This window comes from Natator depressus, chromosome 13 (assembly GCF_965152275.1).
Source record: "Natator depressus isolate rNatDep1 chromosome 13, rNatDep2.hap1, whole genome shotgun sequence".
Lineage (NCBI taxonomy): Eukaryota > Metazoa > Chordata > Testudines > Cheloniidae > Natator > Natator depressus.
In genome coordinates this window covers 20,089,648-20,114,652 of record NC_134246.1, presented here as the reverse complement: position 1 = coordinate 20,114,652, position 25,005 = coordinate 20,089,648, and the positions used below count along the sequence as shown (strand labels likewise).

Sequence of the window (25,005 nt, the reverse complement as noted above, 5' to 3'; positions counted from 1 at the left end):
GAGTCAAGCACTCAAGTTAGGAAATGCCAAAATTTAAGGTTGACAGTACCACCTTACCTTAGCACCCCATGTCATTGTGCATTCATTAGTCTATAATTCCATGATCACATTTCTCCCTGCCCCAAACAGCGTTCAGCAAAGGCAGACACCCAGCATGGAACATGCCAGACTATAGCTGTTTGGGCAAAGTTACAAGCAACTGAAGGAATGTGTCAGGCAACCTTAATTATAGGCAGCACTACCTGCTGTGCCTAGAATAATGGTATCCTGATATTTTCTATATTGGACATTCCATTCTTTATGCATCCTAACATGTTTGCTTATTTTGACCACATCTGTACATGGAACAGAGGTCTTCATGGAGCAGTATACAGTGACAAGTAGGCCCCTTTCGGGACTGCATGCAGCTAAGTTAGAACCAAGACATAGTGATTTATTTTTTTCCCCTCCTGTACACATCACTTTGCATTTATCAACACTGAGCTTTATTTGCCCATTCACCAAGCTTGGTTACATCTCTTTGAAAGTTCCTCACAGTCCTCCCTGGTCTTGACTAACAGGCAACTGTGTCATCTACAAATTTTGCTGCTTCATGGCTCACCCCCCTTTCCAAATCATTAATAAGATACATTAAAACACTGGACCTAATATATAATCTTGGGCAGCCCGCTGTTAGCCTTGTGCCAACATGAAAATTGACCATTCAGTCCTACTCTTTTCCATCTGCTAGTCAGTTTTCAGGAACATTATAGGCCTCCAACCCATCCATCCCTCCATTATTGCTGAAGATCAGCCTTAGGTCTAATCACGTACTGCCATTTATACAGAAGAAACCATTTCTTCTTGAAAGAAAGACAGTGACGAGCACATAGCGAGGGCAGATGTATCAGCTGTTTATGGTGTCAACTACATGAACAAATAAAACATTACAGAACCCAGAGAACTTACTAAAAATGACAAGCTCTGATGATTCATCATGTCATGGAACACTACAACTGAACCAATCGTGTCTCCCTCCTCGCCACTCACAAGGAGAGGTTGTCATTCTACCACGTGCCCCCCTTATTAACATTTTCACTACCTGCTCTCAGTGGTGAGGATTGCCAGAAGAGAGCTCACATGGACAGTGTTAACATAGATGCAGTTCATTTATGGGGAAAAAATCATTTTGCAAAGTTTTTGATGCACAAAGAAAAAGTAACGTTGGGCTTTGAATGCAAGTCAGGGTCGCTGTCTGTACACAGAAAAAATAAATAAATGCTTCCAATATATGTGGTGATGCATGTCAGGGTTGTAGTTGCTTTATCTTCAGAGCCAAGTGTTCTTCAGAGTCCCTCCTCTACAACAAATACACACTTTAGACATGTTAGACACAGCAGCGCAGTCTAAGTTAGCCTAGAGTTCACATGCCAATACTGAACTTGAATTAAGTGACCCGTGAGAGCAAGGAAACTGCATGACCAAACTTTATCTTACAAAGGGGTGTATAGAAGTTCTGGCCATTTCTTTTCTGTTACCAAACAGGAAAGCTGGAAGCTTCTGCTGGAGTTGTGCTGGGATGGGGCATGATCACTGCTAATGGATCCAGATTAGAGGCTCTAAGATTCTAAGAGGATAATAGGTTAAGCCAGCGGTTCTAAAACTGTGGGGCAGGACCCCTAAGTGGGTCAGGACCCTGTTTTAATGGCATTCGACTTGCTGGGGCAAAAGCTGAAGCCTGAGCCTCACCGCCCAGGGCTTCAGCCCTGAGTGGTGGGGCTCAAGTTACAGCCTCCAGGGCTGAAGCTCTTGGGCACTGGCTTTGTCCCCCCGCTTGAAGTGGTGGGGCTCAGGCTTTGGTGGGGCTCGGGCAGGCTCTGGCTTCAGTCTCCCCTCCTGGGGTCATGTAGCAATTTTTGTTGTCAGAAGGTGGTCGTGGAGGAATGAAGTTTGAGAACCACTGGGTTAAGCTATTCTGCAATCCCATGTAAAGGCATCAGGAATGATTTCATCAGATTCTATGAGGGCTACAAGGAAAGCCAGATTGCTTTATTTTTCACCTCCAAGTTGCCTCCCCAGATTTACATTGAAATTAACCCATTTAGCATTAATTTTTCTCCGGTACAATCATCAAGTTTTGGAAAATAGCAGGAGGCATCGGTTCATATAAAGGAATTAAGTTTGAAGTAGGGGTCCAAGACAAAAAACACACTCATTGCTTTCCCAAGTCCACCTTGACTAATCTTGACAAGACTTCTCTGGCGCTCACATTCCAGGCAGAAAGGGACCCTTCTCCACATTATACCCTGCCATGAGACCAGCTTCCGCACAGCCTTCCACACCTACCTGGGTCTCATAGGAGGAATGTTGCAGCACTGCTGTTAAGCGATGATTCGGTAGCCTGGTGTGCTTGGAGCACTGCAACCGCTTCCTCGATCTCACAAAGCAAAGCACAAGGTGGAGAGAAGTTTAGTTGCTCTGACACCTGGAAGCTTCCTACACAGGTAACAGTCAGGATACTCAAGGCTCCCAACTTGACCTTAGTATAGTTGTCCCTTCCAAGAGGCAAGTTAGTTAGCAGGGCTGCTATGTTTAATCAACATTGCATTTAGGTTAGATTATTTTTATTTTGAAGTCTGATTCCCCACTGCCTCAAAACTCCAGAAGTCACACTCGATTTGTTAGTCTCTAAGGTGCCACAAGTACTCCCTTTCTTTTTGCGAATACAGACTAACACGGCTGCTACTCTGAAATCACTCAGACAGTAGATGAGCCTACTATAGCCAGTTCCTAGGTCTATGTGGAGTTCTGCCTTCTGTAATAACTTCAGAGGAGTCCCCCAGCTACCTTGAGCACGACATGGACAGACAATGGCAGTAGCTATCAGCACGTGCATCCCACATGCTCCTGCCGATCTACTCGGCAGACAGCAACCCACCTCCCTTTTCATACAGCTCTGCGCAGTTGGGGCACTTTGATGTCTTCTGAAGTGCCTGGTACTGGCCACTGAGACCCACTTCCTAAGTAGATGAACCAGCAGTCTGATCCCACCTGATAAACCCCCGTGTTCATTTAAAAGGGAGACAGGTGAAAAATATTAATCCTGCCTCCAGTAGCAACGGAATACAGCCAATCCGTTCAGGACAGAGGTTTTGATGGGACCCCGGGGCCAAACGTACACCAGATTTGCAAGAAAAATATGAAAAATTTCACACAGCCAGTATTTTACCAGCTCAAAATTCAGAATAAAGAGGTTGCTGCTCAGACTGAATGTGTCAGACAGGATTGGAGTTTGCAGCAGCCTCAGATTTAGCAGATTCATTTTCATGCTATCCAGGCTCCTTTATGGGCTCTCTCTTATGTGAGTGATATTACAGGACTGGAGAAAGCAAAGTGTGGACACCTGATGACCTACAGCTTCTAAAAAGTTCTAAAGGACATAGCTTACAGCAGAATTTGCCTTCTGAGAGCATGTTGCCCAATGACTACAAGCAAAGTCGCCAGGATTTTGTATTCTTACAGACTGACTGAATGGCTTTTGACACTTCTTAGCACAACATATAATCATAGGATATCTAGGAACACAGCTGTGTGTGAACAAAACCCTATAAACTTGCCCTTGTGTCACCTTCACTTTATGATCGTGGCTCTTGGAATCCAAGATTTAAACCAGCAAGAATGGTCTCATTTTCAAGAGAGGGAGCCTGGAGTTATTTCACTTGTTCAGGGAATATGCAAGCCCATAGTTTGGAATATGCAAATCTCTATCTGATTTGGTCTCTCCCTTTGCTTTCTGTGCTTTGCCATGTAGCCACCAGCTACTTGTCCACAAAGAGGTTCCAGACACCCTCCAAATAATTGAGAGCCAAGTGGTTCCTTTAAGGTTTTACATGTGAACAAAACAGTCGTACTTAGAATATCAGACTAAAATGAGTACAATGCAAGCTGCTTCTGTCACGCGTGCTGGGAGATTGGCGGTTTCAGGGGGAAGCATGTCCACATCATACAGCCAAAGCAGAGTTTGGAATGGACACACCCACATCAGAGAGATTCCAAACTGGAATAGCAGGGGATGTTTGCAGGACGGAGATGCAATGGCCAAGCTGTGCGGGGGGCGGGACCTAGTACAGCACCAACACATACACTACGTGGCTGTAGCGAGAGCTGATATTTTCATAAAGCACTGGATTCACTCAAAATGCCCCAAACATTTAAGGACTGTGCATACAATACAGAGTCTGACCCCCAAATCCAGGATGAGTTTGACATGGGTTAAGTGAAGGATTAAAACATGAAAAATATGTTGAATAAGACCAAACATTCAGACACAACAAATCTCTGTCTGACTTCTGAATATCCCTGTGCTATCTTCACTGTGGGACATCTCTTTGAAGCAAGTCACATACTGCTCCAAGTCCCTTAACTCTCTCCAATCCCTCTGGTATCTTCTGGTCTCAGCTCTGCCAGCTTCTGGTTACCCCCAGCCAATCTGACTTCATGAGTTCTCTTATCTCTCCCTACATGCACACTGACTTTGGTTCTCAAGAAGGCCTAAGAATCCTGGAGTTTCCTTATGGGAAAGAATCAGCCAAGCTATCATCCGTTCTTGATCACTGAGTATTTTGTCTCTAACAAGAGGGATTTAAAAAAAAAAAAAAAAAAAACACAACACCACAACCCTTCAGTTAATTGACTGTCAAACTTCACAGCCTTGTAAAGGCCAGCGTGGCCATACCTCAGAAGGTTCCAAACATTTGTAGCCAGGAACAAACATGGAGCGTGTCCAGGCTAGCCTTGATGTACTAAGTTCCTAGAGCTAATTGGCAATCAGTTAATGAGAGGTACAAAATGCTCCTCAGACAAACTCTGAAAGAACAAATCCTTGATTCTGCTTCTGCTGAAATCCTTATTTCTGCCTCTACTTCTGCAATATCTTCCCAATGTTTTTAGAACTCTGCTCTCTAAACTTCCAGGGCAGTCAGAATGCTGCAATCTTTACCATCTTGATCCAGAAAACTAGGACATTCCCTGCCTCAACTCCCACCATACTTCCTATCCATCTCCAAATGGATTTCAAAATTGGTCTCCTAGCTTCCAGAGAGCTCCTGCACTCTAGCCTGGCCTCTTCTCCTCCCACAGTTCTGGAGAGAGAGGGGAAGGGGTTGCATTATCATTTGAGCTGCTTATTTATCAGGAGCTGTATCTGCTTTTCCATCTCTCACCCTAAAACAATGCGGACCCTTACCTCCCTGCAGCCCCTCTGCACACACACATTCGTTAGCAGCTTTACTATTTGCAGCACCAGATTCTTTCCCTTTGTGACATGCATTGCATTGGAAACATTCATTCTTTAGAGCGTTGGCTACTTCCTACCTTGGAGTGGAGGGATTCTGGTGATTCTAGCATAAGCAGCAGCTCCGAGTTATCGATCTCTAGCAGCATTCCTGTGATCTTCCCAGCCAATGAGGCGTGCATGGCATGGATTAGGGGGTAAAGGCGTTCACCTGGTCACAACATCAAGGATAGCCTTACACATTATGGAAAAATCCAAGGCAACTTCAGACCTTTTTGATTCAACATCCTCTCTCCAGCCCTACCCAGCCTGCCCCCGCACAGAATGAGTCCCAGCTCCGATCTTCTCTCATCAGGGTAGGAGGGGTACAGATCAGGGAGATCACTGTTCACACACCAATGCTTTGCTGCAGAGGTGTTTCCAAGCACCCAGATCCCATGTTCCAAGAAAGCTTCCAATCCCTGCTGGGGGTGTGAATGCACAGTCAGGACCTTTACCACTAGTTACATTTTCCTTGACATTGAACCACGGTGAGAGAATCTGGTACTAAGTTGAGGGGCCAGGAACAAGGACTTATACCAGGCAGGTGCTGTGCAAGCTTCTCCTACACAGCTCTGCCAATACCCCTCAGTGCTGGGCTCCCCACACACAGCTTTGCCAATGCACCTTAGTCCCGAGCACAGCCATGTGCCTCCCTGCAGTTGTTCCATTCTCGGGCCTCTCTTAAGCAGAGAAGGGGTTTGTAACATGCACAGATTGGGATCTGGACGATTTCAAGACTGACAGTGAGCCCGGTGGGTTTGAGAGAAAGCTGAAATCAAAGCCCGCTGAAGTTAAAGGGCTAATGCCCTGACTCATTGTGCCATTCGGCTTCCCAAGAACAGAGTCAGACATGGCTGCTAGCCAGGCACGTTGTGCAAAATGGAGATGGTGTCAACACACAGCTGCTGAGACCTGTTCTACTTGTGTGCTGAATGGGGCCGATTCTGGTTCCCAGCCTTTTGCTGCTTGAACAGGTGAGAAACTGAGTGTAGCAGCATCTCCAGCTGCAGCTCTTCAATCCTGCTGTTTCGCACTAGTCCACCATAAATCTGAAAGCCTTGGATTAAAATGTTTTTAGCTATGAGAACAGGGTGATGCTTAGGAGACCACACATGGAAAAAAGTTTGGAAGACTCTGGGTATTAACAAGAGGCATAGTTGCTGCTTCCTTTACAGTCTGTCATTGGGACACGCAGGCCAGAGCCAGAGCGCTAGAAAAGAACTATGTCAGCTTCTCTATCCTGCAGGAGCTGGGGTCACATCTGCAAATGGAAGTGGATTTGGAACAGTTACTCAGGTGCCAATGTCACTAACACCTGTGAAGTGCCATCCAGGGCTAAATAATGTTGTGTGAACAGCAACCAGTTTCACTGGCTGGAGAAAGGCAGCTTTATCCAGGTGCAGAGATACTAACCAATTAGTTGAGTGAGGAGCCCCATAGAGTTCCTCCCCCAAGACTGAGTAGAGCACTTGCACTGACTTTATTGGTAGCGTTTCTGGTTGGCATCCTTTCGTCTGTGAGAGACGGTGAGAATTGGTAGTGTACCTAATGCGCTGAAAACAGGCCAAAAAAGGTTGCAAAGACCATGTTTTGGTAGAGCCACGAAAATAACCTGAGTCACTAGCATTTCTCTGGTGGAACTAGAATTTAGTAATCAAGAAACACAGCATCAAAGCAGATGGCAGCTCAGGGAGAGCTTCCTGGATGCTGCAGAGAGAACACATGCAGGGAGCAAGGCTGCTGGCTGAAACTGGATAGCAGCAGCCACCTGTTGCAGCGGGGCTGTATTGAAAGTGCAGCAAGCATTGAGAAAGGGAGAATAGCACATCTCCCAGTACCCGTCATGGTGGGTTGGAAAAGGGCAGTATGGAGAATATTAAGTGTCTGTTTCTAAGGGAGCTTGCTTGGAGTGCCAGTCTAGTGATGAAGGAATGGTCTCTGCTCAATTCTATATCTGGCTGGCCCAAGTACCTGAGACAAGTGCTCTACCCATGGAACCGACAGCCAGGCAAGTCTCTCTGTAGCTAAGCTCTTTAGAGCCTAACAAGCATCCGGATGCAACGTCTCTGCACAGCTTGTGCTCATGCACCAGCACCAGCTGCTCAGTCAGCGGGAAGTCCCAGACTCCATGTGAAATTGAACACTTTGGCAGAGCCTGATCGCCTGCTAGAGACAGCCCCTGTGAGGTAAACAGCTGATTGACAGGCAACAAACTGTTCACCCAAAACCTGACAGGAGCAGTGAAGTGTGTCTTTGAAATTCAGGGGCGCCTGAAACATTGTCCCCATTGTAACCTGGCAGAGCGGGCAGCGTGGAGCTCTCCTTCGTGTTCCGAGCTCACAGGTTTTCTCTTAGCCTGGCCCAGGATGCAGTGACCCATCGCACCACTCCCACAGGCTATGGTACAAAGGACTACAAGCAAGAGCACTCCACAACACAGCCCAGATTTAACAAGGGTTTGTTTCTGTTGCCTTGGAGACTATCGCACAGGCTGTGGAAATCCCACAAGTGCCACATACGGGGCTAGGAAGAAACCTTGGGCTTGTTGACGTGCAACGCACACACAGTGCAGCAACAGCTCCAGTAGGTCAATATCCTCATTCTACCAGGGTGTAAAGGAACAGCTTCACCGGCACCTACCTAGCATTTGCTTCTGCTCCTGAGGAGGAGCTGCAGCGAGCATAGATGCAGTCAGAGGCTCCTGCCCATGAATATGAACAGCAGGTTCTCCAGCCTGAACAAAGTACAAGGGATAGAATCACTCAGAAGGGCAGGAAGCAGCATTTGGGCTAATCAAGGCGCGCAAGTCATATTTTAGAAGCAAGGAGTCAGGGAAGAAGGGCACAGTCTATTGGGAGGGCTTGGTAGTTACTGCCTCTTTTCATCTGCGGATCTCAATCATTAACCGTAACCCCTATGAGGAAGGCAAGTCAGGGCTGGATGAAGGCAATCTGTGGCCTAGGCACATCAGGAGGCCTGGTCTGCACCTAACACGTAGGGTGACCTGGCTATGTCACTCAGGGCTGTGAAAAAAATTTCACAGCCATGGAAAACCCCCTTCCACCTATGCAGGAGGTGCCCACGCTCCAGTGCTGCTGCAGCACTGCTTTGTAGCTGTGCCTCTGTAGCACAGACCCGGCCTGTGCCCCTGCCCAGAGAGGCAGGGCAGCAGCATGGGGCCCACTTATCAGCCCCCCCACTAGGGGTGGCAACAGAGGCCTGTTCTCCCCACCAAAAGGCAGGAGTGGCAGTGGGGGGAGGCTTGCTTACCCAGCAGCAGCCTGGATGTGTCTGTGGGTGAGGGGTTGTGCCTGCTGCCCTCTCCTGCCACACAGCTCTCAGCTGGAGTGGTGCTGGCAGTGCCCCTCGGAGCAGTGGGGTACTCCACTGAAGTGCATTGGGGGGACTATTCACACCTCTGCAAGCTAATGTGTACGGAGCCTAAAGCAAGGAGACTTCGCTGCATCAGTTATACTTGACTCATGTTTTCAAGCTTTTATTCACAATCATGAGGCTAGAAAGTTAATTTCAGCTTTCATTAAAAAAAAAAAAAATAGTGGTATAATCTCACAACTCCAGCAGCTGGGTCCCTAAGCAGGAACTTGTAGTGCCTAGGTCTTAATCCAGCCCTAAGGCAAGTTACCCCCATTTTGCAGATGAGAAGCCTGAGCTGTGCTGATTGTGAGCTGCCCATGGTCACACACGAATCAATGGCAGAGCCAGAAGTGGCCCCAAAGAGCCTGGAATCCCAGTCCCCTGCCCTCATCACTAGAGCACAGGTCCATTAAATCACTGGCTTCCTTCAGGGCCGCCCGCACCTGGGCTTCCCAGACAGCATCTCTCTAAAAGGCACAAGAGACTTGTTTTTAGCAATGCTGAAAGCCATTTGAGGAGTCCCATTTTCAGTACTAGAGGAAGAGCTTCCCCATTCCCACAGAGGAGGAGATACTCAATTCCAGCTTTGCTACCAGCATTAAGAATCAACCCTGCTAAGTGGCAAGAGTCTGGCAGTTTCCAACTGGGCAGATAGGAGAGCAGAGTCATAATACAAAGAGAATCTGTACGCTTCAGGAGGGAGACTAAACTCAATCTCCTCTCCTCTCCCCTCCCATCCCTGGGGACTCTCGGTATCTGGGCTGGCCAGATTCGGCCCAGCTGATGGTCTCCAAGGAGGGTGAGGGCTGCACCAAGGTATCAAATGGAGCAGACTACAGCACATAGATGAGGCGTCCACCCAAGGCACTAGACCCAGCATGCAATACTTTGCATTGATCTGAGTGGTCTGGCAGGTAAGGTCAAGATGCAGCTCTGTATGATTGGGTGCCTGCCTTTCCTATCTGCAGGCTTATCAGCCAGATGGTAGTGCTCAGTAGGCGATGCTTTAGCCACTCCCTCCTCTTACAGGACCACGCAAGATAGAGCAATTCCCTAAAGGTTAGGATTGCCAACTGTCTAATCACACAAACCCAAACACCCTTGCTCCGCCCCTTCTCAGAGGCCCCGTCCTGCTCACTCCATCACCGCTCCCTCTGCTCTTTGCTCTCCCCCACCCTCACTCGCTTTCACTGGGCTAGGGCAGAGGGTTGGGTGTGGGAGGGGATGTAGGGTGCAGGCTCTGGGAGGGAGTTTGGGTGCAGGAGGGGGCTCTGGGCTGGGGCAGGGGGTTGGAGTGCAGGAGGTGGTGAGGAGTGTGGGCTCTGGCTGGGCAGCGCTTACCTCGGGTGGCTCCCAGTCGCAGCACAGTGGAGCTCAGGCAGGCTCCCTGCCTGCCCTGGCCTCATGCCTCTCCCGGAAACAGCCGGCATGTCCCTGTGGCCCCTGGGGAGGGGAGGGGGGCAAGGGTTGCCGCACGCAGGCACCACCTCTGCAGCTCCCATTGACCACAGTTCCTGGCCAGTGGGAGTTGCACAGTCAGCGCTAGGGGCAGGGGCAGCGTGTGGAGACCCCTGCTCACCCCCAGGGGCTGCAGCAGGGGTGGTAGGTTTGTAGAAATTTTGATGGTGCCCAGAACCCCCCCACCAAACGCCGCCCCCTACCTGCCTAAGGCTCTCTGAGGGAGTTTGAGTGGGGGGAGGAGGAGGTCTGGGGTGCAGGCCTTGGGCTGGGGGAGGGGATTGGGGTGCAAGAGAGGTACAGGCTCTGGGAGGGAGTTTGGGTGCAAAAGGGGTGAGAGGTTGGGCTCTGGGAGGGAGTTTGGGTGGGAGAGGGGGTCTGGGGTGCAGGCTCTGGGACTGAGTTTGGGTGCAGGCTCCGGGCTGGGGCAGGGGTGCAGGCTCTGGGATGGAGTTTGGGTGTAGGCTCTGGGCTGGGGCAAGGAGTGGGGGTGTAGGAGCAGGTGAGGGGTGCAGGCTCTGGGAGGGAGTTTGGGGTTGGGAGGGGGTGCAGGGGAGAGAGCTGTGGGGTGGGGCTGGGGATGAAGGGTTTGGGATGTGGGAGGGGGCTCAGGGCTGGGGCAGAGGGTAGGGGTGTGGGTGGGTGAGGGCTCTGGCTTGGGATGAGGGGTTTGGGGTGTGGGAGGGGCTCAGGGCTGGGGCAGACGGTAGGGGTGTGGGTGGGTGAGGGCTCTGTCTGGTGCTGGGGATGAGGGGTTTGGAGTGTTGGAGAGGCTCAGGGCTTAGGCAGAGGGTTGGGGTGAGGGCTCTGGTTGGGGGTGCAAGCTCTGGGGTGGGGCAGGGCTGGGGATGAGTTTGGGGTGCAGGCAGGCTGACCCAGGGCTGGGGCCAGAGAGGACTCCCCCCAGCTCTCTCCCCGCCAGCAGCAGTGAGCTCTGCGGGAGGGCCCCCCCCCTTTCCCCCAGCAGCACACCCACCCCGCACCACTGTCACTGCACATGCTCCTAGGTCCCCTCTCAGGTCCAGGAAGCCCCCTTGCCTACTCTGTGGTGGGTGCCGGGTGGGGGGGGGCCTGCCATCACATGTGCGCCTCCTCCCCTGCTGCTGCCCCTCACTGTAGCCTCACTGGGGGTAAGGGATGGGGCTGCCCCTTACCCAGCGTGGGGCAGGAGCGGTGATTGCGGGCGGGTGGGCCCCCTGTGCTGGTGAGGGTCCTGCCGGAAAAGGGAAGGGTCCGAGGTGGAAGGGCAGGGTAAGGGCAGCCTGCCCTGCCAAGAGTGATTGGGGGACACTAGGACCCTGCGGCGGCAGTTGATGCCAGGAGCCAGCAGAGCAGAGTGGAGCTGCAGGGGAGAGGCAGGATACTCCTGGGGCAGGGGGAGGTGCCTGGGGGCAGCAGGTGTGGCCAGGGGAGAGACCTGTCTCCGAACATTGGTTGAGCCAGGCCCCGTGGCCCTGAATATTGCTGGAGCCTGGACACCACGGGCCCATATAACTCGCTGCCGCTGGGCTGCAGGGATGTGCCAGCCACTTCTGGGAGCGGTACAGGGTCAGGGCAGGCAGGGAGCCTGCCTTAGCCCTGCTGCAACGCTGGACTTTTATTGGCCTAAAATCTTCTGATTTGGCTTCAGTATCCTCCAGGAGATAGAGCCCAACTCCGAGATACTCCCGGCGAAACCAGGAGAGTTGGCAGTCCTACTCAAGGTGCGACTCCATCCTTCCTCCACCTCCACCAGAAACTCTCTAGCAGCAGCAGCAGCGTTCTCATCAAATGCAAATGGGAACACCAAAGGCCTTTCAGAACTTGGCCACCATCTTTGCCCGGCAGGGGCTCAGGAAACAAAGGCTATTTTTGGAATGGCCACGGTTCAGCATTCTATTCCGCTTCTCCCTCCCTGTGACTCTCGAGCAGAACACTGGGCTCTGCCCCAGCATCAGCACCTCTAGGACAAAATCCTGTGAATGGGTTACCTGTTGTACCAGCATAGGTGCCACGTTTCCCATCGGCTGGATGTTCCTCACCGCGGAGGAGTACTTATACTGTGGCACGCCCCGCAGCAGGGCTGGTGAGGTGGGTGCACGGGCACCAAGCGTCTGGGTCCCTATGTTGGCTGGAAGAGACACAGGAACATTAGCAAGGAAGAGATGTGCCAATATGCATGTGCACAGGCGTTAACTCTACACCTGCCAAGAGCATGAAAGTAGCATGCCAAGCGGGGCAGGTAAAATACGCCCCTCAACTTCAAAGCAACGTGCGGGTGCCATTCAAGTTCAAAAAGGCTACGTGCTCTCCTAGCGCAGCGTAATCAATCAGGGGAGTGGGGGGATGTCAACGAATGGACCTGTCTTTTTCATTCCCCACCCACAGATTGATGCCTCTCAGCAGCTGAAGGGCAGCACCAAGCCTGGTACCAAGGCACTTGCCCCAGGCCTCCTACCGCAAATGCATCAGCGAGGATGGCACAACGGTGCTCGCTCACAGCAGGAGCCACAGGCAGCATGCGGTCATTCGTGCAGGAGCAGGAGGCTGCCCTCCTCCTGCTGCCTGCCTGACTCCGCAAAAGGAAAGTACAGAAAAAGGACAAAGAAAACTGAGGAGAAACAACATTGATGGGCCCCTCCAACGCCCCACCCCCTCGCCCCCATGCTAGTGTGGGCTGTATCCATTTCACATGGATTGTGGGGCCACCAGAACTCCCACTTCACCATTTGGGAGCAGCATTACAGCTTCCTAGTGCACCCTGCTCCAAAAACTCATTGGGGAACCACTTTCCTTCCCTTCAGCTACCAGAAGCCCAGAACCTTGCCCAAGAGAATGGACTCAACAAAGTGTCTCCGACACCAACTGCTTCACATCATCTGCTCGTTTAAAGAACAGAAAAGACTGAGGGCCAAATACAGAAGCAAGTCTAAGTGCCACAAAGACAGAGAGAGAGAGAGAATTTAGGCCAGTGTAATTCCTGGCAACTCCAGCCAGTAAATTACATATCTTAGACCACCTGAGACTTGTACCTCTTACCAACATGCAGCTTCTGCCTCACCCCCTTTACACATCACCTAGAATTTGGCCAACTAAGACCAAGTGTGAGAGACTGACCTGGTGTAACTCACACACTAAGGAGCCAGAAATGCACAGAGTAGCAAGGAAAGCAACTAAGTCCTACATACACATCACCCCCAAAGCTGGCCCTCAGATTCTGCTGAACCTGCTAAACCTCCACCACCACATCACTTATGCTAGTGAAAAGTGACTAGGTAAACTGACTGACAAGCCACTGAGTCTCTCTCATAGGTATCCTTTGACTTGAATACCTAGCACAAGAGGCCAAGACAGTCAAACCCCATTCCCCAATCCTGCAGAAGCAAGAGCTGCATGTCAGTAGATGAGCCCAGAGGAGATGAATTAGATGCAGTCATGGGCAGGCACTCACTGCTCAGAGGAAACCCTGAGAGCAACAGCCAAACCAAATCTAAAGGCACAAGATTAGCACAGAGCATTTTCAGACCATTCATCCCAGTCAGTCTCCACCATAAGCACTGGCAATTTCTGTTTTACTTGGAATCTCAAAACCTTTGTTGTTGTTTAACTGGAGCCATTAAAAACCACTTCCTTTGTCCAGGGAATCCCTTCAAATCTGTTTTTGCCTGGAGAACACACTTTGCTTGAATGTTAAATCTCGGACTGTGGTCATTACTACTGAACAGCACATGGTGGGATCGATCAGGATCCTTTTGTGCTAGGCACCGACCCAAAGACAACAACATTCCCTGAGAACTACAAACCCATGCACTACTAGTGCTGTCTGAGACCTTGTCTACACTACGCATGAAAGTCTTTCTAAGCTATGCAATTTGAGTTACATGAATAGCGTAACTCAAGTTGATGTAGCTTAGATCTACTTACTGTGGGGTCCACACTATGCAATGTCGACGAGAGACGGTCTCCTGTCGACTCCCGACTCTTCTCGATCCAGTGGAGGACAGGAGTCGATGGGAGAGCAATTGGTGGTTGATTTAGCGGGTCTTCACTAGACCCGCTAAATCAACAGTCAATCCTCCGGTAAGTGTAGACAAGCCCTAAGTCCCTTGAGTCCATTGGGGACACAGCACACTATGCCATTCTACTGCAAGCTTTTGGGGCAAGGTTCTTACCTACACTCCAACTTCAAAGGGAGAGAGGGCAAGATTTTCAAAATCCTCCACTGCCCGCCGCGCCCTCCCCCCCCATTAATAGGCTCAATAGAATTTCTATGTCTTTATTTTTATAATTTTGACAGGTAATATCAATGTTTACTGGGAAAGATTAAATAATTTCCCATACCTGTGAAAATTTAAATGACAGTAGATGCTGAGATTCAAAAAGTTAAGTATTATAACCATTACAAATTGTCAACATCACATGTCAAAATAGACAAAGTCATTAGCTGGAAATCAAATTCTAAAAGTTCTCAAGCAGTATTATTCTAATTTTGCCTATCTGCAAATTTTGATCATCATCAGTGGAAATATTTTCTCTGTCAGTCTGTGTGTGTACTGTGAAATCGAGGTTTATCGACATTTACCGACAAAAATCTAATCCTCCCAAGCCTACCCATGAACAACTGCACAAGCCAACCCTTCCTCCAAAAGGCAGAGAGAGAGAGAGAAACAAAGAAGATTGGGGCCAAAACCCTCCTGGACACGTATTCACTAGATACTTCTAGTCCACTGCCTCCTTGACTTACCCACTCTCTGGGCATGCGGTGGCACTCGGGGCACCTGGGTGGATGCTTGTCTCATGGTGCTGATGTTGGATAGCAGGCGCCTGGGTGGAGCTGCTGCCCTCAGGATTGGGGTAGCCGTGTGGTAGGTGGCTGTAACGATTGAACACGCTGTAAATTTCCCGATGATAAAGACATGGAAGGAAACATCTGTGCTGGGACGTGAGCCCGAACAGGCAGTGTTCACCGGTAGGGTGAGAGAACGAAGGGTTTGACACGCAGACAAGAGGGGAGGCCTTTTCTCTTACTCGATGCAATGCAGGCAGCTTTGCCTCCCAATGCTTATTGCCTGCAGGTGACCCACCAACCAACAGGTTCCCCCTAGCTGCATGATTTGTGCTGCTTTTAGAGAGCGTTCAGTCCTAAACTACCCCAGCACCAGAAGGAAAACACCAAAACCACACACCAAGCTGCGCAGAGCAGACACAAAAGCAGGCTGTCGCTCCCCTCCACCACACACACACTGCCCATCACAGGGGGCCAGAGGGGGCACAGCGGATTTAGATTCACTCACAGGGAGGCCTGGAGGGCTGCGTGCTCCACCGAGGGGCAGGACGGACTGGGGCAACTGGGCTAGGACTGTAGAAAGTAGCTCTGGTTTGTGGCTATGAAAGGAGCAGAATACAGAGTGTCTCACTCGCCAGTGTGAGTCAGTTACTAGAACCCTATAGCAGCAGCAACAGAGACTAACTCAGGAACTGCAGACGACTGGATGAACGGATTGAAGCAGAGCTCAACAGATCCCTTCATGAAATTGGCAGCAGCATGATTCAAACGCTTCCATAAGTTACCGACATGTCTACAGACCCAGGACCCATTAATGCCCAGTCTGGAGGCTTGAGAAATGTTAGTACCCAGGTAAGCAGGCCAGTCAGGGTTAGGATATCCTGAGGGACTGGAGTCATTAGTAACTTCTGGCACAACGATAAAGGGGGAAAGCCCCAGATGGCAAGTCTGGTGAAATTTCTAGAGGGAATCACAGCTCTGGGGTTAAAAGCAGAGGACAGGCCTGTGATAATTCAGATATTTAAACACCGAGCATCTCAGTAATCTCTCTATAATGCCAATCACGCCAATGCATTCTAGGCATTTATACCACATGCAGTGCCGTGTCCTCCAGTGTTTTACAGACCCATTTCCTGTTGCCTGTACATCTTCCAACCATCCCATTCCTCTGCTCCTCCCACTCACCTCTGCACCTTCTATGCCACCCCAACACATCAACTCACTCCCTCTCAGCTAAAAAGCAAACCCATTCTCCATGTGCCTACGCCTGCATCACCCTTCGTCCGCGAGGCCTTTCAACAATAATCCACTCAGTATGCCACTCACAGGAAGCTCACTTGAATCTCACTGTCTGTACAAAGTGGCCAAGATTTTTTAAAAATGGGTGCCCAACATTATGGATCCGGGTGCCTCTTTAGGTATGTAACTACATGGCCTGATTTTCAGAACTGTTGAGAAGGCAGCAGCTCCCAACACTTCTGGGGAACACAAAAGCAAAAACAGTCCGTTCATTTAAGGGTCGACACATGGACTTAGGAGCCAGGTTTAGGCACCCAGTTTTGAAAATTTTGCCCATTGTGTTTACACACTGTACTATGTACACCAGTTAGATTGTAAGCTCTTCGGGGGCAGAGACTCTTCAATGTCGGCAGTGCTGGGCATGCTGACAGTGCTCAACCAACAACACAAGCACGCGGGGCAGACCGGAGTCAGGTGACATGTGGCACAGTAGCCCATCTGGTAAGCAGACAGATGATCAGGACAGACTAACGGTAACCAATTCTGCATCAGCTTGGTGTGTCAGGGGTTGAAGGACGGCGAGGCTGAGCGGTTGGAACAGAGCAGCACTCAGGATGACACCTGTAGCTCTGACATCCCTAGAATGACAATCTTTGGTTTGTCACCTTTAGGGTCCCAAAACAAGCTATTTGGTTCAATTATTCTCAGTGCTGAAGATGCTGAGGTGCCAAAGAATCAAATACACCCCTCCCACCCCAAAGACAGGTGGAGTCCGGCCCGAGGCAAGCTCCTCAGACTCCCTATTGGTCTGCTGATGAGCCCCTCCCAGAGGGATGGATGGGGCCTCACCTGTGGGATGGCAGGCAAGAAGTACCCTGTGGGCGCCTGGAAGGAGCCAAGGAGAGGGCCAGGCAGGGCCCTCATGGTGGCCAGTCTCTGCATATACTGGTTGGTGAGAATCGCTTTTCTTTCCTCCTTTCTTTGAGCGAGGGCGACGTACAAAGGCTTGGTGCTGACGATCCGTCCGTTCATTTCCGTCACGGCCTTGGTAGCCTCTTCTGGGGAGGAAAAACATACAAACCCAAACCCTTTGCTGTGTCCACCCTCTGTCATCACCTAAAATTAGATTAGAACACAACAAAGTCCACTGAATGCCAGGCACTCCATCCGCGTATCACACAGAGCTGTCATCACAGGTGGGGACATGAGCAGGGAGGGAGACAGTGGACAGCAGCCAGCCTCAGAGGCAACCGACACTGTGGCCTGAGGCTCTAGGGGCTGTGTGGGACTGATTTCTTTCAAGCAAGTTGGAGGCAGGAGCCCTGGGTGCAGCCATCATACAGTGTAAGTCACATGTAATAATCAAGGGTGATTTTTTCTAAGTGTCTATTTCTAGCACCTATTCCCAGCTGACTTCAAAACACAACAGCTCTAGTAGCAGCCTAGCATGCGGTCACATGCGGTTGAGGTGGGGGACACATCGGAGCTGGATTCCTGACCCGAGTTCCCTGGGGTAGCAGGGGCTGTGAGCACTGCAGGGGCAGCAGATAAGAGTCTCCCACAGCAGCAGGGAGTATTAGTGATTTATTTGCATAATCTGAAAAGCTACAGGCGACAATGCAAGCCAGTCACAACTCAAGGGCTGGGGACTGAGGCTTACGCAGATCCAAAGTCTAGGACTTGCTATGTTCAGTACCAGTGCCTCATAAAGCACCACCAGATCGAGATCAGTGACTGTTTAGGATCTAATGCCTTGTGAATTAGACTCCCCATGGTAGCCCAGTTCTCTTACCTTTGCACTAGTAATGGTACCATATGGAGAGAACTCCTTCCTCAGCCGCTCATCATCAATACCATCATCCAGGTTTTTCACATATAAATTCACCCCCTAAGAACAGACAGTGCTATAACTAGATTTCTCTAAAAAGGTACAGCAAACATCCCAAAACTCAGGATGGCTACAGAAGGCCCACAATAAGTGTTCCATTAGGAACTTGTTCTGCTGTGTCTTACTGACTCCTTCCCAGAAGACCATATTTGCAACTTACTCTATTAATACAAATCCTCCCTTTTTTTCTGGGCATAAAAGTATGTGGCAGATACAGTGAAGTCACTGACTTCCCGTGGGGGTTTAGGACCATACTGGTTTTACACACTCCTCACTTGTAGGTGTCGCCTATAAGTCATGCCCCGGAGGAGTGTGTAACGCAGGGAACTGGACTGGCTCCTTTAAGGATCCAGTGCCAAAAATGCACATATATGAAATCCCAGCACGCTGGGCAAGCAAGGAGGCTCATTTCCCCGAGAGAGATGCTGGCTGCCATTGGGATTTTCAACAGTGCTCACTCAGCAACGGCCATGCCTTTGTATCTGGAATGCCTGAAAGCTTCCCTTTGGGACTAGGAGGCTCAGCAGAGACATCCCATGCTGTTACTCCATCTGGCAACCCTGCCAGAGAGCAAACAGGCACATGGCATGAGGCACCTCCACTTCTTTCCCATTACCTGGTATCTGCTCACTCTTTCCTGTTTGATCTGTTCAAATTTACGCTTCAGTTCACTCTGACGCTCCATCCTCTTCTGAGCTCGGCCAACGTACACCATCCGGCCATTGATCTGCTTCCCGTTCATGTCTGCCACAGCCTGCCAGGAGATGATCCCAAGTCTAAGCACAAAAAGAAACCACAGCCCCAGCACCCTTCCAGCCCCCCTTGGTGTAGGCTTTATTTCCCCCCACTGCTATTAGAGATCTTTCAAAATAAAAGGTATAAAAGCAGCTTTGCTTCCAAGTTTGGATTACAGGGCAGATAAGAGCTTCCCTTTGCCTAGGATGACTGCCCAGACAGACTCACTGGTCACCCAAATACACGTTGTTAACAAGAAGCTACAGGACTTGGAAGTTATGGAATCTTTCACACTAACAGATCGGCTAGTTGCATTTCAGCAGCTGGCACCAGTCAGCTCCTGCTCATGAGAATAAAGGCCCAGCCAGGCCTCTAAATGTCACAGATTCAATTAAATATATAAAGCAAAGACCCTCTTGCCTTCTGGGCTTCTTCGTGCTTCTCAAAGTTGACAAACCCGAACCCTTTCGAGCGACCGGTATCGTCCATCATAACTCTGACGCTCAGCGTCTTCCCTGCAAACAGAAGAGTGCAGTGCCTGAAAACAGCCTGGAGCAGAAAGATACTGTCCACCAAGGTCTCTGCTCACAGCTTGAGGCAATCACCCCTGCCTCCTCCACCCACAAATCTCCTGCTTTGTTAGAGCACAGGCCAGTGCTGAGTGATGTGGGGGCAGTGGCAGCAGCCCAAGGAGATCCACATGTCAGGGTGACTCCAAAAATACACTGGTGCAGAATGGGGGCGATGACAAGTGTCTATTGCAGTGTGGACGTTCCTCTGCCAGCTAAGGCATCCTGGCTAACAGGAGTGACACAATGCTGGTAGATACACGCACCCCAACTCACTAGCTTGGTTTCTCCAAGCCCTCCCCACTAGCAAGGTTCTCACAGGAGCTATACAGCCAGACGAGTCATAACCCAACATATCTACTGGTTGGCACAGCAGACCTGGGTTCTGGTCCTGATGCCCAAGGTTACACAGTAAGACAAGTTCTGGTGCCTCAGGTTCCTCATCTACAAAACTGAGACAAATATTCCCATCTACCTTAGTGTGAGGAATCTAGTCACAGAAACACAGCCTTTGAGAAGCACAGATGAAAGGCACTACAGAAATGCTAGATTATTTACTATTTCTCAAGCACCAACAGTGTGCTCAGGACTCAACATCGAACAGACCTTGTTCCAGGAACTAAGGAGACAGTCACAACCCACTGAGACCCCCAGAGGAAAGAATAACTTTTGCTTTTAAATTCAGACTAGTAATTTAAAGAGATTTAAAGGACATTTACCTTTCTGCAACTGGATTCCATTCTCTGGCACAGCTCTGAAGTTCTACTGACTCACTTGTCTGGGGAGGGCAATTGTTTGTGGTTTGTTTTGAAAAGCAAGTTTGTTTTGAAAAGCTATCAGTCATCCTCCATCATCATGGTCAAGAGCAGGTAATCAGTGATTAAATTAATGACAGTTCTGCAAAGCTGCACGAGACCACTGCAGTCATTTGGAATGACTGGTGATCTCCTCAGCTGGGTTTGTTCTTGGATAAGTGTTACCACTAAAACTATTATATAAATAAGAGAAGAGATCTAACTCCTCACTCAGGCTCTTCCCCTTGAACATACTCCTTGGTCCCACTGCCTCCAATTCACCATCCACTGTGCAGATTTTGCTGTAGAAACGCTACTCACCAAACTTGGAGAATATTTCCCGCAGTCTGTCATCATCCATATCATCCCCAAAGTTCTTGATATAGACATTGGTGAATTCCATGGCCCGTGCCCCAAATTCTGCCTCCCGCTCTCTGCGGGATTTAAAATGGCCGACAAAGCTGCAGAAAGTAAACGGAGGAACGTGAATCTTCACCAGACATCCATTGGCCAGGGGAAAAAAGACATGGGAGCCCACTGGTCAGTAGAGTTGCCTCTAATGGTGACTGTTGCTTTATCACTAGTAACAACTGGGTATTTTTGCATCTCAGCAACCTGAGCAGATCCTACTTGCACACTCCCCCTATCCCCACAGACACTGGCTATTGTTACTTAACATTAATGCTGCAGTAGCACCCGGAGGCCCTAATTAGTACAGGGCCCCCTTCGCTGGCGGCTGTAAAGACGCAGAACAACAGACGGTCTCTGCTCCAAGGAGCGCACAATCTAAGAGCCATCTCATACCAGGCATTGCTCAGGGGATCTCACCGGATCAAGCAGATCCTAAAGGAATTCAATTATTTGCCTTCTCTCCCTCCTAGATGGCGTACGGTCTGCCCCTCCCCCCTGCAGGGCCAGCTCCACCCTCAGAGGATCCCTGCCCCTGCATCCCAGCTGGGCAGTAGTGGCAATAAACAGGCAGCGATCTAGAGCTCACTAGATCCAAGAATGCGGAGGTCCTTCACAGGAGGGGAGGGGAAGAGAGGACTGGAGAAGGCTAAATCCTCTTTCTTCCACGTTATCTTAAACTGAATTCTTAGGGAGTCAGGGACCAGTACAGAGCTCTGGACATCTGCGGTGCTGCATCACCAACATGATGTATGCCTGCTCTCACCTGGACTAGGGATTTGTTCGCCCTGTGCCAGCAGTTCTCAGCCTCCATACAATCCTACCAGGATCATCAGCATAACTCCAAAGCCCAGTGAAAAAAGGGCAGAAACAGCAGAGGCCCTAACAAGGAGCACGTTTGCCCACTGAGTAATGCTGATTATGCTACACCACACTGAGCAAATACCGATAACCAAGAGTCTAGTTACTATACAAAGGCCACATTCAGAGAGGGCTATTGAAGGGAGAAGCAGCACAAAATGAGGATCCCCCCCCCCCCCCACTTACACCTTGCGGTCATTGAGCAGCATCCCATTCATGGTGTCAATGGCCCGATTTGCGGCCTCATGGGTCTCAAAGTGAACAAAGCCATAACCGCGGGATCCGTTCTCATCACAAACCACCTGCCAAGAGAGAGGCAGAGCCAGACACTGAAGAGCCCTGAAAAACAGAAGGCAGACCTCCCCTGCCTCCTACAAGCCCAGGCAGAAATCCCTAGCAGCCACCCATGCCAAACCCAAGTCCCATTGCCAAGGAACATTCAGCCTCACTGGCATCTGCTTTTCACCAAGCTACAATACCTAGAGCCCCATGTTCATGGCACACTGTCACGTGGGGAGATAAGAATATAGGTCACAAGCTCAGCTCCCAGGGTTGACAGAAGCTGGACACACCATTGAGGAAACGTGCTGAGCCCCTGAGATAGGAAGTGGTCTGCACTGCTCTCAGGAGATCCCTTCTAGCCGAGTCAGAGTGCATCAGCTCTGGAGCAAGTTGCGTCCAGCTTCCTTTGCCAGTGGAAATAAGATAGCAGCGGTCCTCCCCAATAACCCTTTAAGTCTTCTATTAACTTAGCAGGTGAAAATTTAAAGAAAACCACACAAAGCAATGGAAAGAGAATTCAGATCTCAACCAGTTTGACAACCCTTGTAACAAAGTGCAGGCAAGTCCTACGATAAATCTTGTTCTTGCAGCGAAAACATACGTACCTTGCAAGAAAGGATATTCCCAAAGGCTGAGAATGTATCGTACAAGGCTTTGTTGTCAATGGAGTCATCCAGATTCTTGATAAAGACATTTCCAACCCCTGATTTCCTGAGGCCAGGATCTCGCTGGGACCACATGATTCGAATGGGCCGACCTTTGATCACTTCAAAATTCATGGTGTCCAAGGCCCTCTCAGCTGGCAGGAAACATGCACATTTATTATGAACAAGTGAAGACAATTACAAGGAGAGAAGAATTGTGACATGGCCTGATATTCCACCTACTGTAACACTGGCTGTCTGCATGATCAAATTGTTACAAGGAGCAGGGAAGTGTTATTTTCTAGCCTCAGCGTTGGGAAAAAGACCCCATTAAATCACAACCAGAGAGGCAGCCTAGGAGCTATATTGCAAGCCAGGTTCCAAGCCACTGTAGACACACCAGACAGTCCTCTAGTAACGTACAACGGAGGAGTCAGGCGATGGGCTCTGATCATGTAGCCGCCCAAGGCTCATCTACAGGAATCTGAGAATCCTTCTGCCCATTAGCACTGAAGAAAACTCCCCATTTGTCATTCACAGTAAAATGGAACAATCTTAAACCTGGCTGCCCAAGTTGTTTCTGCTTTGAGCAATAGAGGATTTCAGTCTCCAGTGCTACCGACCTGGCACCCTTCACCAGCTGTAACCTCATTCCAAAAATCAAAGGTGTCTTAGAGGTTTTGCCATTTACTTCAGCAACATCTTAGTTAAAATGAGAACAAATCCCTGCCTAGCAGTTCTGATGCTAGAAAATGAGAGTCCCGTACAGTTTGTCACTGTCATCGTGAACACACACACGGCAATGCCACTTTCCCCTGCTCTGCTCTCAGAGGAGGACAATCAAGTCAAATGTACCTCTGAGCGCTTGGAGGAAGGTTATTCATGTATGTTGACTTTTTCACCTGGGTACAAAACTCAACTGTAGGTCCTCTGGTGTCTCCCCTCCCACCCTCTATCTAGGCACACACATGTGATCAGACACACAGATACCACGCTGACGGGCACCATGTAAGAACCCAGGATAGGTTTAGACTAGATCCAAGTGAAAACAAAGCATTAAGTCAGCATTTATTTTAAACCTGGTAGCCTTAACGTGACCCATGTAATCAGCCCTCACACCCCATCCCAAACCACAGATTTAAAAAACAACTTTCCATAGGTTAAGTTTTATCAGGCTTACCATCAGCAGGCTGCTGAAAATTTATGTAGGCATAACCGAGCGATCGACGCGTGGCAACATCCCGACAAACTCTGATGGACATGATTGGTCCAGCAGGTGAGAACTTCTCATACAGCATGGCTTCGGTCACATCTGTGTGAAGATCTCCCACATACAAAGAAGCTAATGGATATCCAGGGCCACTAGCGTTCATGGTCGACCACAAAGCTTAACTTTAAAGTGAAGCAAGACCTAGTTACTGTCTGTGGCACAGAGGATATTTTTGTGCCAAGATAACAGAATATGGACCTTGGTCACATGCAGCAACCACCAATTAAAGTCTCAGCCCAAACCCCCAGTTGCCTAGGAAGAAGTTGGCTGCAGTGCAGAATCCAGAATCCATACGTTCTCTCTAGTAACACATCAGAAGTGAACTACCCTCCAGGTATACCACAGACCCAGTATTTTCAATAAGGCTTTGCTCTCACTTATATTGATAATGAAAAGCTTGACAGGTTTATGTACATTACCAGAACTCTGTTCCCCATCTGGAGCAAACTATAAAGACAATAGGCTACTTAGCTGGGGTGTTGTTCTTTATTTTAAGAGATGCCAAATGGAATTTCATTCCACAGTAAGCAAAACAACCCAATGGATTTATATTATAATCCCTTATACAGTTTTCTTCCCCTGTTCTTCAGACAGAAAAGCAAATCCAAGGACCACAGAGGGCATTTGCTGTAATAGACATTTCCTATGAAGGTGTTACCGTTCGTAGTATGACATCATAGCTTTCAGTATCACTGTATATTGTACTGTTCCAGGGTGACATCACACTGCAAGATTCACTGTTGCTGAAGCAGAGTGCACTGGGTGCCATTGTGCATGTTTTGTCATAGATCTAGAAGGATGTAGGACAAACATACATGCTGTAGAAGTTGGAGGCTGGGCAAATGGCCTCTTAAGGAAAGGCTAAATAGTGCGGGGAGGGGGGGGATTTAGAGGAGTAGGGCAAAGTGGCAGAGCCTGTACAACCTTGGACAAGTCACACACTCTGTGCTTCCCCTGCTGTACAACGGAGATGACACTAATACTTCCCCACTTAAGAGGGATCCTTAATGGAAGGTGCTAGAGAAATTCACAATAGTGCCACAGATACCCTAACAACCCAGCCCCTCACTTCAGAGGACCGAGGCCCAAACAAAACTGTTCCACATACCACATCTCAAACACTAGCAAAAAGGAAACAAAGGCTTTCAGGCAGAATATCAAAGAAAAATAACGGACTGAAATAAATGGCTGGTGATGAGGCACCAACCAGTGTAACCAATGTTTCTAGGCATGGTACAGCCACCATTTGTTCTGATACCACGGAGCAATGCAGTGAGAACAAGATACCAGGAGAGGTTATCAGGTCCAAGAATCACTTCACCTCCAACCCACCACATGACCTACTCTTATCAAGAATGCTGGAATCTGATGTCGGGGGGTATCTTCTTCAACTGCACAGTTAA

At 49.4% G+C, this 25,005-nt stretch overlaps 1 protein-coding gene across 2 annotated transcripts; it reads right to left on the bottom strand.

Moving 5' to 3' along the window:
• Positions 1-956: 956 nt before the first annotated feature.
• PABPC1L (poly(A) binding protein cytoplasmic 1 like) lies at positions 957-23,773 on the bottom strand. Of its 2 annotated transcripts, XM_074970182.1 has the most exons (15): positions 23,513-23,773; positions 22,294-22,487; positions 21,593-21,708; positions 20,459-20,598; positions 19,195-19,289; positions 18,656-18,793; positions 17,944-18,039; positions 17,001-17,267; positions 15,421-15,511; positions 14,871-14,999; positions 12,118-12,257; positions 7,955-8,048; positions 5,353-5,483; positions 2,326-2,416; positions 957-1,339 (listed from the first exon to the last, which is right to left on the bottom strand). In XM_074970182.1, exons 1-14 carry the CDS (start codon positions 23,703-23,705, stop codon positions 2,333-2,335), a joined length of 1,908 nt encoding a protein of 635 aa, XP_074826283.1. In that variant the 5' UTR covers positions 23,706-23,773; the 3' UTR covers positions 957-1,339; positions 2,326-2,332. The 2 variants fall into 2 exon arrangements, with proteins under 2 accessions (XP_074826283.1, XP_074826282.1); XM_074970181.1 differs by lacking the exons at positions 957-1,339; positions 2,326-2,416; positions 5,353-5,483; ... (2 more) ...; positions 14,871-14,999; positions 15,421-15,511 and having other exon boundaries at positions 17,099-17,209.
• Positions 23,774-25,005: the final 1,232 nt, after the last annotated feature.